At 45.6% G+C, this 18,875-nt stretch overlaps 2 protein-coding genes across 10 annotated transcripts in view; both read left to right on the top strand.

The window, feature by feature from the left end:
- Window positions 1-102: 102 nt before the first annotated feature.
- Window positions 103-3,558, top strand: LOC135391914 (transcription factor IIIB 50 kDa subunit-like). The gene is made up of 3 exons (XM_064622475.1): window positions 103-457; window positions 916-1,377; window positions 2,836-3,558. The coding sequence occupies exons 1-3, from the start codon at window positions 395-397 to the stop codon at window positions 3,478-3,480; spliced, it is 1,170 nt and encodes a 389-aa protein (XP_064478545.1). The 5' UTR covers window positions 103-394; the 3' UTR covers window positions 3,481-3,558.
- Window positions 3,559-7,314: 3,756 nt separating this feature from the next.
- The window catches only part of LOC135391912 (protein Gawky-like), a 31,849-nt gene continuing 20,288 nt past the window's right edge, over window positions 7,315-18,875 (top strand). For 3 of the 9 annotated variants that reach the window (XM_064622466.1, XM_064622467.1, XM_064622465.1), the window contains exons 1-8: window positions 11,201-11,328; window positions 13,445-13,521; window positions 13,619-13,711; window positions 13,781-13,819; window positions 13,978-14,018; window positions 16,559-16,625; window positions 17,393-17,507; window positions 18,333-18,688. In XM_064622466.1, the coding sequence (XP_064478536.1) occupies window positions 11,250-11,328; window positions 13,445-13,521; window positions 13,619-13,711; window positions 13,781-13,819; window positions 13,978-14,018; window positions 16,559-16,625; window positions 17,393-17,507; window positions 18,333-18,688 (867 nt within the window). In that variant the 5' untranslated portion in view covers window positions 11,201-11,249. Of the gene's footprint in view, window positions 7,415-10,973; window positions 11,023-11,199; window positions 11,329-13,444; window positions 13,522-13,618; window positions 13,712-13,780; window positions 13,820-13,977; window positions 14,019-14,783; window positions 15,073-16,558; window positions 16,626-17,392; window positions 17,508-18,332; window positions 18,689-18,875 lie in introns of those variants that run through there. The other 6 variants (XM_064622469.1, XM_064622468.1, XM_064622470.1 and 3 more) reach the window with 5 other exon arrangements.

The raw sequence follows: 18,875 nt of genomic DNA, 5'->3' as shown, positions 1-18,875 counted from the left end.
ACCGCTGCTGTAACGCTAGCCACACACGCACGTGCGCAAACGTACGCAAAGTTCTTCCTGGGGAAATTTAAAAAAAAGAGGGAGAGAAAGAGAGTGTGTGAGAAAGAGAAAAAACAGGTGGCAGTATTCTTTTTTTCTTCTTCTTTGGAGGGGCAAAAAGTAGTTCATACTGATACAAAAGTTCAGTGTTTCTTCAAATAACTCTTTGCGAGGATGCTTAAAAAAAGCTAATAAAGGACGCGTGCATGAACGCAACGACATCGATTGTTTCATTTCAAGATGTCTGCCCCCAGTGATTGTTCAGTTCCGTGCTGTTCATGTGTGTTGACAAGAACCGGGGTGCTTGCCAGTGTGCCTTTCGGTATTGAGTGTGCACGTAATATTTGCAGTCACGATGGCCGGTAAATGTCCGGACTGCGGAGAGGAGGCAGTTATTAGTGGTAACGATGTTCCAAGCGTGAGTATGCTTTTACCGGCCGCACAGTTAAACCCGCATTTCATTGAAAAGGGATGCCAAACATTCGTATTTATCGTGCCTTATATCATCGTTAGGGACGAAAAGTGACGGGAAAGGTCTAGGAGGGGAATTTTCGACAAAACCCATAAACTAGAAGTGACAAGGGACGATGTCGCAACGCTTTCATGGATGGCTAAAAAAAAAAAGAAGAAATAGAGATGAACATCGAAAATTATTTTACTGATATTTATTGCTCAACCCACACAATCAAATACTTACTGCCTGTAAAAACTAATAAATAAATTAGGTATCTTGGTGGAAAGCAAAATAATAATAATAATAATGCTCTCCATATCAGACACCCCTGATTACTTCCGATCGTGTCACTCCCCTTATCCTACTCCCAAACATTGCCTCTTTGCACCTGATGCTTTAGAGCTGCATGTTTTTGCCACCAGGGATGTAATGTCTGCACCGCATGTGGAGCTGTCACGGAATACTTGGACCTCCGAATAAGCAACGGCGGGCCTTGCGAGGGCACCCACTTCGTCGACGCGTCCAAAGAAAAGAACTCCACCCTGCTTCTGTCTCGTAACTCGAGGCATGGTACCAGGGGTGTGCACCGTGTGGACGCTCAGCACAAACTCCATGGTCCCCGAAGAGAAGGGCTGCACTGGCTTCAGCAAATGGCACTTCACTTCAAGATGGACACGCACACGAAGGAACGGGCCGAGGCGACTTACCTGGAGCTGGTCGGGAAGACCGGCCACAAAAAACTGGCTTACAAGACCGCGCTGGCAGCGGCATGCTGTTACGTCGTGATGAGGCTGGAACACTGGTCTGTATCCCTCAAGGAACTGAGCAAGTTTGTGCAGCGCACAGTTGGAGAGATTAATACGGCGGTCCGTTTCGTGCAGAAGGTAAGAAAGGTAGATCCGGTAAATTTACCGGTTACCACCACGTGAAAGCGCACAGAAAAGAAAAAGAAACACGTTTTACACGTACTGTTCTTTCGAATGGTTCCATGTGATGAAAGGTTGAATATCGCAAAAATTGCCGGTACAGAGATACACTAGGCGTCTCGAATGGCAACACGTGAAAGCCGCACAAAAAAGAAGAAAAAAACATGTTTCACATGTGTCGTTCTTTCACGTGTTTTCATATGATTATAGGTGGAGCACTAGGCTGCCTGCAAGCAGCATTTGGGTTCTGGCTGGTACAAAAGTGTGCAGAGGTATATCACACCCAACACTACCCAATACTACATACTTTGAGCCCTTCTTGTTAGATTTGCTTTAACATTTAGATTCCATCTTATAGAACATACTGAAACGCTGTGCATAACAGCGTCTGCGCAACCACTAAATGCGGAGCGTCGTGTGCAAGGGTGTCGCTACAACAGTTAGGGGTGCCACTTTTGGCCATGAAAGATACAGGCTGAATGTTTTTCGTTTTTAATTCCGTGTTAGTGCCGCCCGGCTGAGTGAGTGAGGTAGAAGGGGATAGGAGGTAATTTGAGGTTGGGCGAGGGAAATAGAGAGGGTGGGAGAGGGTGAGGTAAACCCTTAATGAGCGACAACGCACACTGAGCAGTGTGCACATAAGCGTGAGGTGTCCACGCTCCCCTTGTGGCTCTGTGTGGTTGGTTGAATATGCACAGAAAATAAGTTGCGGAAAACATAAAAGATCACGTCCTGAAACCTATGAATTTTGACGGAATTCCCCAATGAAATTCCTTCTGCCTCAAAATGCTGCTGGTGTTGCCTTACAACCGGCAAGAGAACCTAATAACCTGCCAGGTCGGCAAAATACTGGCCACGTGGCAACCCCGACTATAGTCCCTTGTCGGTGAACAAATACATGTAACAAAAAGAGAAATTTCATTAAGCAGCAGATGAGTTGCTCCAGGGTATCACTGCCATGTTTCGGTATCACTGCCATGGTATAATTACGCTTGGACTGTACAATCGCCAAGACAATCTTTTTTAGTTACACTTATTTGACTATTTTTCTTAATGCGACTGTAAAGTAACTAAGCTATTTAAACGTGGTAACCGTAGCTGTAACTCAGTTACATTTCAAATAGGGTAACTATAACTGTAGCTCAGTTACTATTTTTGCAGGGTAACTGTACCCGTAACTTTGTTACTTTTTTTTAGTAACTTACCCGTTACTGCTTTCAACCTCGTACTTTGCTTTGCAGTACAACGCATGCATGGTGCAGTGAACCACATCCACAGAAGTGCCACGACTCAATTCAGTTCCTTTGAATAAAGCACGAATCATCATCATCGTAATCGTCATCCTTTGAAGTCATATAAGATGTGAATCATTCGTAATTATTGGAAGCCCTAATTGTACTGAGTTTCTCAACGCAGGAGACGGGTGCAGAGTTCTCACGAGCATCTTCGGCGGACATCTTGCGTACGGTACTCAGACGCTACGACGTTGACGACGCGGAGAAAGTGCTGTCACGAGGCAAGGAAGTGCTCAAGGTCGCGGAAATGTGCTGGCAGGGTGAAGGTCGCTCTCCTCAAAACATGGCGTCAGCGGCCATCTACATAGCCTGGAAGTCGTTGGATCCCAGCCGTGCCTCAACAAACTACAAGGCGTTCTGTCACAAGGTTGGCATCCAGGAGTCAAAGCCCGTACACGATTTGGCAACAGCGTTTGTTAAAGTGCTGGTTAAACTGGCACAGAAAATTCCGTGGGTCACAAGCGAAAAGGTGAAAGCGTCAAACGTGACGATTTATCTGCCCGATATCGTGAAACATGCCGTATCGCTCGTTCTGGACTGCAGCGCTCCGCAAGTTCCGTGCAAGGAAGACACCACAAATCTCCGTGACGCAGCCGTCTACGCTACATTCCGAGCATCGAGCTCGCCAAAGAGAGCGAGGAGAGATTCGGCAACGGAGGAATGCGGCTCGGACTTCTCAGACTCCGAGATTGAACGATATATTCGAACTCCAGAGGAAGTGGAAGCTGTGAAGAGACACATGGCCTCGTATGGACTGTTACATTGAATGACACGATTATAGATCTCTCGTGTTGGACGAGACTGTTTGTTGTTGGAGCTTATAAACTAGTGTTTTACGCATGTGTATGTGCTTGCATGTTGTAATTCTCCGGAGATTTCAGAACGAGATCGAAATGATGTGCTAAACATTGTTACTCGGATTGTCACGTGCGCCGACATGCACAGAAAGTGAGTTTGCAAGGTATACCATAATACACGGTAGCGCAAGTGACAATATTCGCATACGTCTATGTAAATGTGTAGCACTTAAACACACATCTGTACAAGTTAGATTCTTAAAGGAGCACTGATATGACATATAGGATTCCTCAGAATCCTGCATAATTAATCGAGCAGTCTATCGGAAGCAACCACTCGCAATATTTTTGCTGAACAATGTCTTATCACTGCAATTCAGTTGACGAAAACAATTCAATTTACCGATCAGCCTCGTGCAAAGCGGAATTGCCACTGAGGAAGAGCTGAATCTGCTGGACTACCTGAAAGGGTTGAGGGGCTTGTGGAGAGTGTGCAGATTAAAGACATATGTCTCTCACTACTGGTCACCTATGGTAATTTTTTTTTTCTGAAAGAATATGCATGTTCCTCGCGCGTTACCCGCCGCATTCAAATGTGGAAAGGTCTTGGGGGTTTGTCTGTTCCACAAGTCGTAACATCAGAAGTGTGCCATCAAAATTCCCACCACCGAAGTACAGGAGGGATACGTATTAATCATACCGAAGTAAACATTACTGGAGGGCATTTATTTGATTTTAATGTGCCCGTGTGAGAAGTCAGAACCTGTAATATGATATAAATGTACTAGGTGTACGTAATGTATAATAAAAAGTAGACAAACCATCAACGAAAGAGGAAATGCAAATTGAGCAATCCGATAAATGGTTCAAAATACGAATTCATACATCTTTGATTACCTCATTTGAACAATTTAACTGTTAGTTGACAGCTCATTTAGTTTTTGCGTGCAGCGATTTGTTCTCGTTAACGTTTCAACTCAATCGGCATGCGTAACATACAGGATGTTCATTTCTATCTGTTACAAATTTTAAAATTAAAAAGTTGTGAAAGCTACACAGAGGCCGCTTTTGCAGTTGAGTTATACGGCCAGGCGGACATCTTCTCGAGGAGAGTACGTAACCACAGGATGACTAATTACATAAATTCATTAAAAACTCTAATGGACCTTTTCCACATACGCGTCATATCCTAGTGGCTTTCCAGCGAACCACGCTCGGTGCGCGCCAAAACAAATCCACGTGCGTAGCACAAAGGATCAAAACAGGTCCGGAATGGGACCGACGAGCTCGCGCCGTTCGTGCGGTCTCCCCAGTGGTCCCCGCTTCTGTCGTCCTCATACTGATATGCATGCGCATAGTCCGCTGTGAAAAAGGTACATTATGGGGATTTTGGGCATAAGCGTGGTAGCAGAATGGTCGACAATCCTCGTTAAAAGCCATTCCGTGATTTTTTTTTTTAAATCTAGAAACGCGCAAGTGCATTCAAACTATCAAACACCGATTTTGCTGTGCAAATGAGCCGAAACCGAAACCGCGCCGATGGGGAGAGCAGGGAGGATCACGGGATAGGATAGCGTACGTCAGAGGGTCACGTGCTTTGGCGCTCCCCAGGCGCGCGGTTTTGGTTTCGGTTCATTTGCACGCGGAAATTCAGTGATGGATACTGCACTGCACGCTCTTGTTTCAGGATTTTCAAAGGATAGAATGGCCTTCAACGAGGATGGTCTCCATTATGCTATCTCGCTTTTGCCCAACATTTCCTAATTGAATAGTTAATTAATGAATTTAGGTAACTATAGTCATCTTGTAGTTACATACCCTCTTCGAAAGAATGTCCGCCTGGCCAAAAAACTTAACTGCAGAAACGGCATTTCTGTAGCTTTCATAGCTTTTTATAAAAAAATGTCTAACGAGTAAAAATTAACATCCGGTATATAAGTAAAAAATATGAGATGCAGACAAGGGTAACAGGGAAATCAACGGAAGACAAACAAAGGGACAAACAATATAAACAGGTGTCGCAAGGAATTCAACAAGATCTCATGCGTGAGGTGCTAAGAAAAAGCAAACAAAGTTACAGCTCGCGCTTGAAAATATTTACTGAGTGAGAATTATAGTTACCTTTTAAGAAACGCTCGAAAGAATGACAAAACAATATTTGTGACTAGCTTATACACGCAAAAATATACATGGGTAGCTGAAAGTTGCATTTTACAGCTACTTTCACCAAAATGGGTTGCCAAGTGCAGCTGAAAGTTACTTTCACATAAAAGTAACTTGATAGTACAACAAGTTAGTTACTTGCAACTTTGTTGCTACTCACGAGGAATTTAGAAACTTTGTCAAGTGCTGTCAACACAAGCGATAAAGAGATAAAAACACTAAAACTACTGTTTATTAACGTGCAAGCTTTCTTGTAGTAGTCTTGCGTCACGCTACTGTAACAAGGCTTTTACGTTAGTAAACAGTAATTTCAGTGTTTTTCTTTTTTATAACTTGCTACTCACGACTGTACACAAGAATGGTGATGTTGCAGTGGAAGCTCTGCCGCGCTCAAGACTTATACAAAGAAATAAAATAGAAAAAAAAAACGCAGAAAAACACTTTGCAAATGTGCACTGTTGTTCACAGATTTTTCTTTGTTCTTCAGCAAACGTAGACACTTTCAAAAACTATTATGCAAAATGCAGTTGTCTGCGCAACTGATTTGCGATATTTCGTAACAACTAACCCCGCATATGTTATTATGCGACTGTTTCGAAGTGAAACGTGAAGCACCATCTTCGAAATGCAATCCGCGCAGCAGACGACGAAAACAGCCGCTGCATGGATTGGATCGATGTCTCTCTGGAAACGGCAACTGCGCAGGGTCGACCCAGCCGATGCGACGTATTCAAGAGAGTCAACAAATAGAACCCTTTCCTTTTTCGTTTTTGCGACAGGAAATAAAAATATCTTTAGGATCTTTTTGAACAATTTTTCGCTTTCATAAGTCAATACATATACATTTCCAGAAATACGAAGTTAGGGGAGAGCCTCTTCGGCACCGCTCTTGGAGTGAAATAAATGTTGAAGGTGAAGGTCATGATGCGCATCTGCTATTGGGTTAGTTATCTACCTGTTTGGAGAAACTCCAAGAGGGTATTCTGAGTTGCGCGTAAAAAGTTCCAAACTTGTAACTGTTATATCGTTTGTTGCTTATTTTCTTATTTTTTTCTCTCTCCTTGAGACAAGTATGTGATAAAAAAAAAAAAAAAGTGACGTAGCGCAATCGTGGTCAATCGGAAGATCTGGAAAACTTGTTTCGCAAAGTGACCTGTCGTCTGCTAGAAAGAAAGAAGAAGAAGAAGAAAAAAAAAAGCCATCGCCAACAACAACAGCAAACATTAACCAATGAACCCTGTAAAAATATTTAACCTCGGCACAATGTAATTGTTAATGAAAAGTACGGGGTGACAATTCTGAAATAGCTGTCGTACCTATGCGGCACGGAAAATTTCCGCAATCTCTCACTCTGGGCAACCCTTGGCCTCCTCACATCAGATTACACGCCATCCCCGTTACTGTGTCTAGTGTATTCGTACGCCGAAAGAAGTATTGCTAACAAACCTTGTTTTCGCACACTATAGGAATCTGCGTATCTTTTTATCGATTTTAAAAGAAAGTATATTGGCAACCAAGTGATTAAAATTGAACTGTTACTGCTGTTATTTGAATAAATGTAACGTTTTTGAAGCGGAAGAATACACAATGTCATATTCTGTGAAGGATAAGCACAACTATTATCGTCAAGATGCTGAGCTGCAAAATTGATGCAAAGCACTGCATGCCGGGAAGTGCGTTTTGAAAATATTGTTGCGAAGTGCCTGCGTTGTCTTCTGCTATGGGCAAAGCCGGAGACTGGTAAGCTGTCACTTTTCATTACTTTTAAGGCTCATTCGTGCATTCTGACCAACACGTGTTCACTTTATGAGAACAAGTTGCAGTCTTCTAGCGCATTCAGGTGGTTTTCTGCTAGGCCTACGATAAGGTAGCCTCTCAGCGTAGGTCGTAAACAGACATTTTACGTGGCGACACCTGAACTTTTCGTTGTCTTGCGTTGGTTTGTAAATTTATTCAATCTCCTTCAGCGGAACTCAACCGCTACAGCTGCCACTGCAACCCCTTTTGTGAGTGATTTGCTCTCGCGCTTACATAACTGTTGCAAGTATGAGCTAGGAAGATACGTTAATCTGCATCTTAAATGTATGAAGTTCAGTAAGTGATAGGCGCTCTCGTGAAATTATGTGTCCAAAGATGAACTGAGAAAATTATGTGTCACAAATGGCATCTGAGACACATTTTCCCATCACTTTATCGGTTGCTTTAAATGAATGACGAACCGTTGAAAATACCAAACAAATTAGAGGCCGATAATATCTCAGATCATGTGGTTAAAATATTACAGTCCAGAAACCAAAAACGTTTTGCGGAAATTTTTTTAACTGCGGTGTTTTTGCGCCCTTTGGGCGATTGTTATTAGCTCCTATTTGTCAACATCACAAGAAGAAAACGCATCGAAGGTCGTTTGGGGAGAGGATTTTGTGCGAGCAGGACAGGGTGGGGGTTTATAGTACAACAATGAGCTATTGTCGATTGACAAGGGGGTAAGCAGGTTGGGATGCTTTTGTGTTTGCTTGCCTCCCAGGCAAGCTTGACTGCGTATGGGAGTGGAAAAACGGAGGACCTCGATTTTGTGCTCTGCACAGTCAAAAATATCACTGCTTTGAGAAGCTTGTGAATATTTGCATATTGAAGGTACAAATATGCTAGTCTTGTTGATACAAAGCGACACACATGTATGATCAGAAAATGAGGGTACCAAACGTGTGCGCAACAGTTAGGAGAAACAGGTGAGAAATTACCAAGCAGGCCTGTAGCCTGCGAGAACACTTCGTCACGTGACCGATCTTTTCCTTTTGGGATAAAATTTGCTTTTTCACATTTGTTCCGTTTTCCATTTGTTGGGGCCGTTTGAGCTTCATGTGCGGTGTCACGGTTTTCCCCAACATATTGGGAAATATTTTCCGTTTCACCACTATGAAAGTGATACCGTTGCAGACTGGATACGTGAGCTTCAGGGATATGGCTGTGTAAGTTGTATTGTTTCTTGGCGCACGCAGAGCGCGCGCTGCTTGTAGCGCTGCAGCGCGCTAGATGGGCGCAAATCGTGACCCAGTTCGCCGTGAGGTGCTCGCCGGCGCATCGCGTTGCTGATACCGGCGTCCTCCGCTAAATGTAGAATGAACTGCTATTGCGTAACAACTACTAGCCTCACGGCAGGGTCCCTCATGCTTTTTATCGCGCTAGAACCCCGCGGCGCATGCGTACTACTTCTGCGCTTCGTCCTCCTCGCCACCGGCCGTTTTCTTTCTTAGCCTTACCTGTACCGGAAATTATTAGGTTTCCTGAGCGACGTTTTGTTTTTATGCGCTTGTTTCGTAGTAGTCTGAAAGTGTAGTGCGAAGAAAAAAAAGGTTCAGAAGCTTAACAGATAATAGTCTTCCAGTGCGTACGCTTGCGTTTAGACGTTGACAGTCAAGAAAGGGAAGTTGCCGTCTGCAAAAGTGTCGATACGAAACAGCGGGTTGCGGCCATTGTCTACAAGGCCGGACGTCGTCTGCTATCGTATGTCTTGAGCGGATGAGGTTTTTATTTCTTTTGTATCTGTCGAAGCGCGGCACGTACTTGGGTGGAAAATGCCACGGAATAAGATCCGAAGAACGATTTCTTATCGGCATGCGTTCGCACTTAGTTCTCGATGCTGCTTAACCGGGCCAACGCGTTCCTGTCTTATTTATAGTGCCCCTGGGGAGACAAAAGTGGTTCGAACTGCTTCCCGCGCAGTTTTTCTGGCGCACTCAAATGGCGCAGCACAACTCTATGGAAACGACAAGTATCTGCCTCTATACTGACGCCGTCACACTGAAGGTTGAAGGAAGTCGGCCACCCCACACAGCGTACTTAGCGCGTTTGTTTTTAAAGTGCGGAAGGGGGCGTGGTGCGGCTGTCGGATGTCACAGGAAGGTGCGCTTTAGTGATAATTACTCCCGAGAGTACCGCTTTCACCACGACAGTTACCGTGTATTCACTCGAGCGATATCCTCACGGAAGGTTCTAGTGGAAGAAAAAGCGAAAACACTGCACACAGAGCCGAAGTTCCGCCCAGTGTTATGTTGAGCATTCGCACGGGAGTGGCGTATTGCGCACTTAGCAGGCGACGCTTAGCAGATATCGTCGGCGTCTCTTCCTGTCGTCTGCTACGGAATATCTTGTGGCTGTTTCGCAGCGTATTCCCCACGGTTAGCGGTGTGCGTGAAGACACAGCGTTGACAGCAGTAAAGCTGCGTTTCTCGCATCTTCCGCGGGGTATTCTGGGGAATGTCGCTCGTGTGAATACACGGTTACGTAGACGTTACAGAGGACTGTGCTACCGTGTACTGAACCACGTTAGTGGAATATGTGAGCTGACCACGACCCGAACTTCGATAAGTACCGCGCAAGTCACGCGCTGTAGAAGCCTAACCGATTTCTTCATTTTTTTTTTCTTTGCCAAACGCGTACTTTACGATCCTTGAATCGCCGGAACAAATTGGCTTTTCATATTGGCTCTTTGATAAGCCACTTTGAGTCATAAAGTTTGCGCCACATGCTGCTTTTCTCGCTTTATTTTTTGGTACTTGCACGGTTGGTAAGCGACAATTGGATCACCGATTCGCGTCCGTGCGGTCCAGAGGGGAAAAGGAAGAGCGAATTCTTTATATAACTGGCCAAGCGGTGCTCTGTTACGCCAGGCAGCACGCTACCGTGTGACGCTAGGGTACGTATACTTCCTTTCTTCCGGCAACACGAGGAGGCAGTCCGTGAGGCCGTTGACCTTTTTCCTTCCTTGTGGCCCTTTCCACTCTTTTGCTGCGCGTTCCGCTGGACGGGAAAGGGCCGAATGTGGAGCAGACGAACTTTTTCTTCTTTGCCGGACGTTCGAATGCCGTCTGCTACGGAACGCGGTTACTTGTTACGCCGTTTCTGTAATTTACCGCGACCATTCTGCCGTTTGAACGACGCCGTTGCGGTGTTTCGGCGGGAAATTTTATTACAGTAGCTAGTGATACACAATGGAACGGGGGCGCGCTTGATTGCTCTTTCCGTTCGTGTTGCATACCGTCGGGCGGTGAGAAAACACAACGTCGGTGTCGAGGCAGGATATGGCCGTAATCGGCAGGGTAGAGAAGAGCTTGTCGTGGCAGAGATCTCTGCCCCGTAAAATGTTGCAAAAACGATACCCCGCAGTGTTTGCTGGGAGGCATGCTGATTTCGTGATTGCGTTACAGATGAGGAAAAAGTGAAAACAGAAAGAACAGTAGTAAATCGCGCAGAAAACGAGCCATTTCTTCAATTTGTCTCCTCTGTTCTGTCCTTTCAGAAGAAGCTCATCACAGTCAATGGCGCCTCCATGTCATGCTGCATCGAGAGTAGGTTCTGCTACATTTCAGTGTGCACCTTAGTACTCCTGACTAACTGAACGCAGAAAATGAATACTACATGAGCGTATAGCGACTTATGTTGTGTTCCACCTCTTAGTACTGCTTCTTAACTCCTGTTTTACATGCTTACAATAGTATCGGGAGAAAATGCCACGGAAGCCTAAGGCCGCTGTAGGCAAGGATAGCTTACTGGCAAAAACGCCTTGTATTTCCAAATGAAGGCTAGAACGTCCCCCTTCTTGCCCCTGGAATGCCAGCCGCCGACGAAACGAGCCAAGAGTTGGACGGACCAAAGTAAGACTGCATTTCGGCGGCTGGCCATCACGCTCCCTCGGACTAACCCCACCGCGATTCTCTTCACTAATAAGCACGAAAGACGAAGTAGTAGAATGCTTTCCTGTGACTTTTGCTTGAATGAGCAGTGGGTGTCTCTGTTTCTCTCGATTTTCCTTTTTTGTTTTCTTTTTCCCCTCTTTTCGGGATGCGCTGTTTTTATGCGTTTGTGTGTCGTGTGCTGTCCTGGGTTTGGCCGGGTTCTTGAGGGGGCTTCTGTGATTGGTGGAGTTTTGCAAACCGTAGAGCCAGGGCCGGCGTGTACTCCGTGGGGACAAGTGGGAAATTTGTGCCCCCTCCACGCATTCTTGCTGCCCGAACTTTTGGCGCCCCTTTTGGTGGGCTCCCCTGTCCCCCGCCCCCTCCGCCCCAACTGTAGATGCCGGCCCTGCATAGAGCAGCTGGGAAAAAAATAACTGGTGGTGTACCATAGCTTCTGCTTACATTGTTGTCTGGTGTAGAGGGAAACTTTAGGAACCAAAAGTTAATTGTGCAGAGTGGCAATATGCATTGAACATGATGGTGTGTACCATGTAGTGCACTCATTGTAGCAGCCACGGTTTGGTACAGAAAATGGTACACAGACCAAAAACTATGATAATTGAAATCATACTCTCTTTATTCGGAAAACTCTTTAGATGCATTCCTTACGACTAAGCAAACGTGTCCAAAAGTTGCTTTTCGGAAACTAACAATCATAACCATCACGCACCGCTCCATGGGTGCCTACATAATTGCGTAAACTATACAGGTGCGTCACGTAAGACTGACGAGAATTTTCTTAAATTCGTGGTTTGTTTTTCTTTCGGAAAAGTCGTTGAATATATATATCTATTCCCGATGAGGCCTACTTAAAGGTGGTGGTGCGTCAGTAAATAGTGCAGCCGTTAATTAACTTTCATAATTGATCTTTATAATTGGTGAAAATAGGTTGACCACGGAATTGCAAAGTTGTAGGTTTCAACCCCGAGGAGTCTCGTTGACTAGAATTGAAACCGCAGCGCTTTTCTGTGCTCTGGTAAAAAATATGCGAAAATGCGCAACTTTCGAGCGTTGCACGAGTTTCGCAGCCATCTTTTCATATCCCTTCCTCGCCCCCATCTCTCTCTCACCCTCTCTCAAATTACGTCAGGCTGTTCTTCAAAACATGGAGCACCCCACGAGGGCCCCCCTGAGTGGGTGTGATGGGAAATAGTGCTGCAATTTTTCAACCTACATTATTGCTAAAACGCTGCACGAAAGCTGGTTGCAAAGCTTTCAGACCTTCCAAAAACCACGCAGATAACAAAAATAAAATCGCTGAAATCCGCGGCTCGATAAGTGTGGTACGTCCTTGCAGGCTCTAACAAAACAAAACATAGCGGTATTGAAAAAAATGGCTAGGAAGCAAGCGAGCTGGTGAAGATGATGCATAATGTAAAACCCCGAGACTAGGGAACACGAAAGGACAGACACAAACTCGAAGTCTCAGCAGCTCTGTTTGAGACTTCGTGTTTGTGTCTGTCCTTTCATGTTCCCTGGTCTCGGGGTTTTGCATTATGCATAGCGGTATTGACTGGGACACTGGAGGTGGGGGTACTTCATGCTTTGAGGAACAGCACGATGTCAGTCGAGAAAGGGTGATACTGAGAGGGGGGATAGGAAAAAGGATTGCCAATTTTGCGCAACGCTCGGAAGTTATGCATTTTCGCACATTTTTTACTGGAGCACAGAAAAGCGGTTTCGGTTCTAGCGGACGAGACTCCTCAGGGTTGAGGCCTACTTCTTTGCAATCTCATGGTCCACCTACTTTCACAAATTATAAATATTAATTATTGTAGTTAATTAATGGCTGCACTAATTACCGATACACCACCACCTTTGAGTAGGCCCCATTGGGAATACATATATTCGATGACCAAACCACAAATTTAAGAAAATTCTAGTCAGTCTTACGCGACACACCATGCATATTGCCACTGCTGGACGGTGTACCGAATAAAATAATCGGGTACAATGTAAGGACACCGGGTTTAATTGCACGGTGAGCTCACTATATTTGACTATGTTTGTACTATACTACTGCTGCTGCTTGCAGGCCAATCAAACAGATATATCATGGATAGTGCTCAAAAAGAAGCTGGTGTAACGAGCCAACCTCACTTCAATGGTCAGGTACGTGATTGGACGCACTGCCAACGCGCAGAGCACTGGAAGCGTGTGAAACATGTCCACGTGCGCTCATCTTTTGTTGTTTGTTCTTTTTTTCTAGGAGATGTCGTATTACCAAAGTTCCCGGGAAGATTCGCAGAGAAGGCATCAGGACTCTCCTCTGCAACTTCCCAACCAAGTGCCTGTCCCTCAGGTACCACTTTCTCTCTCTATCTCTCTCTCTCATTGCCAATCTCCACTCATATCTTATCTCTCTCTTCAGATGGACACCCCTCCTTGTGATTCAGGGAAATCATCCCAAGTAAGTGAACAATCTGCTGAATCATGTTCATGTGGTTGAGCAACCACTCTGACATTTTTAAGGTTGACAAAACTGAATATAAAGTAGAGGTGATCGTTTTGTTGTTGTTGTTGTTGTACAATTGCGGATAATTGTTCCTGCATCTTCTGCCACTCCAGGTCAGCTCCAGTGAGGGAAACCAGTGCTCAACTGCGAATCGGTAGGTAACATTCGCAGTTACGATGTGCCAGAAACAAATTTTTTCGTTTTTTTTTTATTGCATGTGACCACATAAATAGTACACATGCAAAATAGAAATGTTTAAGAAACGTGGCCTATTTGAGACAGGAGCCACCCATACCTTATTTCACTTCATTATAGAGCGTGGCTATCGGCCGTGAAAGACGGATAGGTCCCCATTCATTACGAACCCATTGTGTCGCAACAGAGACACGCTCTCTCGGTTATTAATTCCTACCACGTTCACAGAGAACAAAAACGAAACTGTTATCCGAATTCCCGGCATTCATCGTACGGAGGGCGTGGTCACGTGACCGCCATGCCCATCAGTGATTGGTCCTCGCGCGGTTCACTTTTGAGGTGGTTTACCAAAGGGAATATTACGGTCGGGTATGGCTCTGAGAAATGCTAACGTGAACTGTCACATCTCTGCTCTAAGCATGGCTCGAAGCTAGCGACCAGAGATATCGAGACAGAAATCAGCCCAGCCGACAAATACCGTTAAGTGGACGGCCCCTTAAACTAGACCGGTATCTCTCTCCCCCTCTCCTTCTTTCTCTCTCAGCAGCGTGGCATTTCGTTCACGTGATGTAACCGGTCGTCGCAGCTCGCCCTGTGCGCGCCTTCGAGCGATATACGCGGCTTGCGTAGAAAATAAAAGATAACCCCCTATGCTGTGTTATCTCGGAGTTAAAAAGTAAAAAAAACTGCACATCTAAAATTTGTCTCAGGTGAAGCGCAGTGGCTGGGTTATCGCGCAGAAAATCGTAAAAAGCATTGTGTATGTCGTCTGCGTGTTGCGAGTTGGAAGCAGACGGCCGTTTCGCTCTGGGCCGAGTCGACTCCTCCCGCAGAGGGTAGGACGTCAGTGTGAGAGAGGGGAGGGCTTCGGCGGCGAGGTACCCATGTCTCCCTTGCCCTCTGATATCAAGGCAGCCAAAATGGCTGCTGGTCGTATATTCTATGGTTCCTTCTGATCGTATCCACGCCCGGGTGTTGAGGAGCTGAATATGGATGCGAAAATTTGAGTACAAGTAAGTCTAATAGAAATTATTAGTCTCTAGCTTGCGAAGAGTTGCAGCTCGATATGTGCGTTGTAACGGAAGATGGAGAGTCCGACCGCAGTTAGGCCTAGTTGCCCTTGAATTTCTGTGACGTGCTTCACTTCTCGGGCCTGTGTTGGAATAAATGTTTCGGCCGTGCGTGTTCGTGCTTTATGAACGTTTGGGACGGATTTTAGCGGCCTGCTCATGAACACATACATCTTCTGGAGGGCGCGGAACGTTCGGCTGGGACCCGGGTGCGTGCTAACAGCTGATGCTATTTCTGCTGTGTACCTCCGTTCGTTTTCGTGCTGCTTTGGCCCGGATGTGCGGAGCAAAATACCCCGTGTTTTGTGCAAGTCTTCGGAAACGGAGCCAACGAACGATGCAAATTTACTGTGTCTCAGACTCGGATCTGTTAACCGACATTTTGGCGAGAAGGTGGCTGCGTTTAACCGACAACAACAGTTACGAAATCGCTCGCTGGCTGTATTTATGGCGGCTGCGTACTTCCATTCTGAAGAGCGCGACGTCTGCTGCGGTGCTCGTCTGCGCGTGACTTCCGAGCAGACGACGATCCCGTTATTGAGTTGCGATGCTTCCGATTTTATTATTTTTATTAGTTCGTATTGGTTATGCTTACTTCTTTTAACTTGTCTGCTGCGCGGCTGCTTATTGGAGGAGACGCCTTTGTTATTGTTTTTCTGTGGGCGCGATCTCTATCCCGTGACGTCGAAATATCGATTTGTCTACGTAGGCAGTCAGTCCGTTTGAAGTGGCCGCTCGTCTTGTCGCCGCTTGCTCCTGGTTAGCGACGTGCATTTTTTTTTCTTTTTTCCTCCTTTATCACTGAATGACTGCTCTTTTTACCTGTCGTAGTTGCAGTATTCTCTAAGATTGCGTTGTGCTGTGGCATTTATATAAAAGAAATAAAGCGATTTCCTTCTCCATGGTAAGTGTGTGAGATTGAAGCTGGGTGCGTCGCAGACTGTTTTGCTTAGCGGACTTTGTTCTCCGCCAGCGAAGCGCCTTCGTTTTGGTACGCGTTGTACGTCTTCGTTAGTTGGCGTGTCTAATGAGTTACGCAATGTCCACTGGTAGACCTAGCGCGGCAGCTGCGCTTTCGGAACAAGAGAAAAGCATCACTCGCAGCAGAAATGTGCGAAGTTGCCGAGTTGAAATACTAAAACGGTAACTTCGCTAAACCGTTTAGAATCTATCATGCATAGATATAGCCACGAGAAAAACTGTTCTTGATGCACGCACAGGAAGAAATAGCAGAAGCTGTATGGCTGCACGATGAAGTATGTGTCTATGCATCAAGCACTCTCAACCACTCTCCCAGCTGGGATGTATAGATGTATTTGAGATACACACCAATGTGTTAACACATAGTGACGCTTACCCAAAGACAGCTTTCACCAATGTTTTTGCTCGGAGCAGGTGTGTTTAACTGCACGTACTTGGCTCTTTTCAGAGTTGACAGTGAGATGCAAAACGACGAAAAAAGAAGTGATTTCTTTGTCGGCCAGAATAATGGCGGGGTGAGTGTTTTCTCCGCTTCTTCTCCTCCTCAGCGACAGTTTGACCGGCAAAATCATATTTGCCGCAAGCAGACGGTTATGTCACTGCACGGGTGAGATCGGTGTAGCAGCTGTTTGTGCAAGGGCAGGAGGGGGCGTACTTGGAATATAGGTCAAAACGGGGTTCAGCTCGTAGTGTTACGCGGGTTACACACAAGCTGTCGGTCTGTCTGCTGTGGGCTGTAAACAGCATCGGTTTGTATGCAGACGTGTTGCTGACCTCTAAGAGGGTGGAGGAGGCTTTGCCTTTTGTCTTTTATACGTTATTGCATTGCAAATGTGCTACACCTCACCCGAGTCTTCTCTGGTGTCTGAGCAGTCAGTCTCACGATAAAAGCGCTAAAATATGAAGAAAGGGATGAACAGAAGGTCTGTCTGTCCCTTTCTTCGTATTTCAGCGCTTTTATCGTGAGTTCGAATCAAAGGGCCCAAGAAATTGCTCTACTCAGTTAGCCTGCTTTCCACTTTTTTTCTTTTTTTTCGTAAAAGTGAGTTTCGGTTAATGTTGCAAAAGAATAAGTCTTCATAATGCCCTAAACTGGCAGGAAATATGCAAAAATGTACGGAAAAGTATTAACGAATTGGATTTTTTCTCACCCAACGTGTCCTTATCTGGAGTGACAGAAGTCTTTCTTTCAGGTGTGTGCGGCGTAAGGATTTGATAAATTGGGCTCTATTCTTGTAGAAGCTACGTGCAATGTTGTAAAGGTGTGGTGTGTTTTGCTTAGGCATGGGACCCGAGGAATGGGGCGGAGCCTCGGGAGGCAGCTAGGGCACCCAACTGCACCGCCAACACTCAGTCGTCCTCCATGACCTCTAGGCTCAGGGTTGCCCAGTCCAAAGGTCAGTCTTTGCTGTCATTTGCAGATGAGGACTTTTTGGAATAATTAAAAGAAATGTATGCTCTAATATTTGTCTCAAAGTTGTTGAGGTTCGACCGTCTTCTTGATCATTCCCAATGTACGTTTCCTGGCTTATTGCTAGTTGACGAGTCCCTTGCCAGATTTTCTGAAGAATTTATAAATTTATTAGCAATATCAGTATCATCACACATAGTGGGCATCTAGCAGTCCGTCATGAATTTACAGATGTACGAAGCCTTTTTGTGCATGTATTACCTTTTGAAATTGATCATCTTAATTTTAAAACCATTTCACTCTCCTACTCATAATTGGTTATAGTGTCTCCTGCATCGCAAAAACTTCCATCGCCATTACTAGCACCTTTATGTGGTTATATTTTCTTAAAAAATCTGTAGACTGTGCCAATGCGCTCGAGAGTTTTGAGCCTTTGTGTGCTTGTGTGTGTGTGTTCATCTTTAACATGTTCTTAAACTCAGTTTTATTGCACTATGAGTTTTCCACGTTCTGTGCCCTGCCAACACAGGATATAAATGTCAGTGGTCTCCCCCACCTCCAAAGATATCGCAAACATTTGAAAAAAAAACGAAAATTTGGTGAGCATCCTATCGAAGATGAACCACCCCCTCACCGAATTTCATTTTGTGCGAGTAATTAATTTGTAAATAAAACCGAAATGCGAAGAGCAGAAAACAGAGCTCCATACTACGGCGGTTCGTCCGAAGGATGATTACGTGACGCCACCCAGCATTGTCGTCTGGTGATTGCGTTGCGGAGTCCCGCTTCAAAGCGAGCGAAACTGGTGCAGGTGCGGAGGATTCTCAACAGCAGCCATGGCACACTGGCAGCACCACTACCAACCCTGGTGAGGAAGGAGGGAGTTTGCTGCCTCCCTCGTCCACATCCTCTGGGGTCCGCTGGGATGTCCCCCAGCAGCACCCCGTTCAGTCTGTGATACAACGCTCAACCAGCGGCCTGGCAGCCATGCAGCAGCAGCAGGGTAGCGGCAATCCCACTCATCCCACTCAGTGTTCTTCCGTGCCTACCCACGGCAGCAATAGTCACCAGTCTCCTGGGGCCAACCAGCCTTCTTCTCTTCTTGCCATGCAACAACCCGGTGCTCAGCACAGCAACATTCCTGAGGCGTGCCGACGCCATTCCTGGGTACGTGCGTCCTTACGTGGCCGTTGACCAGTGAAGTTTGAGTTTGAATTGAGTGTGTGCCTACATAGAAAGCTATTTCTTGAAAACATATTTTGTGTCAGTGTTCGCATCATCAATTGGTATAACTAGTGTCATACTTTATGACGTATTCTTAGTTGCTATGTGTCGTTTGGGAATGAGGGAAGGG

The sequence above is a fragment of the Ornithodoros turicata genome, chromosome 4 (genome assembly GCF_037126465.1).
Source record: "Ornithodoros turicata isolate Travis chromosome 4, ASM3712646v1, whole genome shotgun sequence".
Classification (NCBI taxonomy): Eukaryota; Metazoa; Arthropoda; class Arachnida; order Ixodida; family Argasidae; genus Ornithodoros; species Ornithodoros turicata.
This window is presented reverse-complemented; position numbering and strand designations above follow the sequence as displayed.

Bases quoted from the DNA above. Each gene is read 5' to 3' on its own strand.
- LOC135391914 (XM_064622475.1), top strand. From the start codon at position 395: ATGGCCGGTAAATGTCCGGACTGCGGAGAGGAGGCAGTTATTAGTGGT. The intron at 458-915 runs GTGAGTATGCTT...TTTTGCCACCAG, and splicing joins GTGGTAACGATGTTCCAAGC to GGATGTAATGTCTGCACCGC. The intron at 1,378-2,835 runs GTAAGAAAGGTA...TTCTCAACGCAG, and splicing joins CGGTCCGTTTCGTGCAGAAG to GAGACGGGTGCAGAGTTCTC.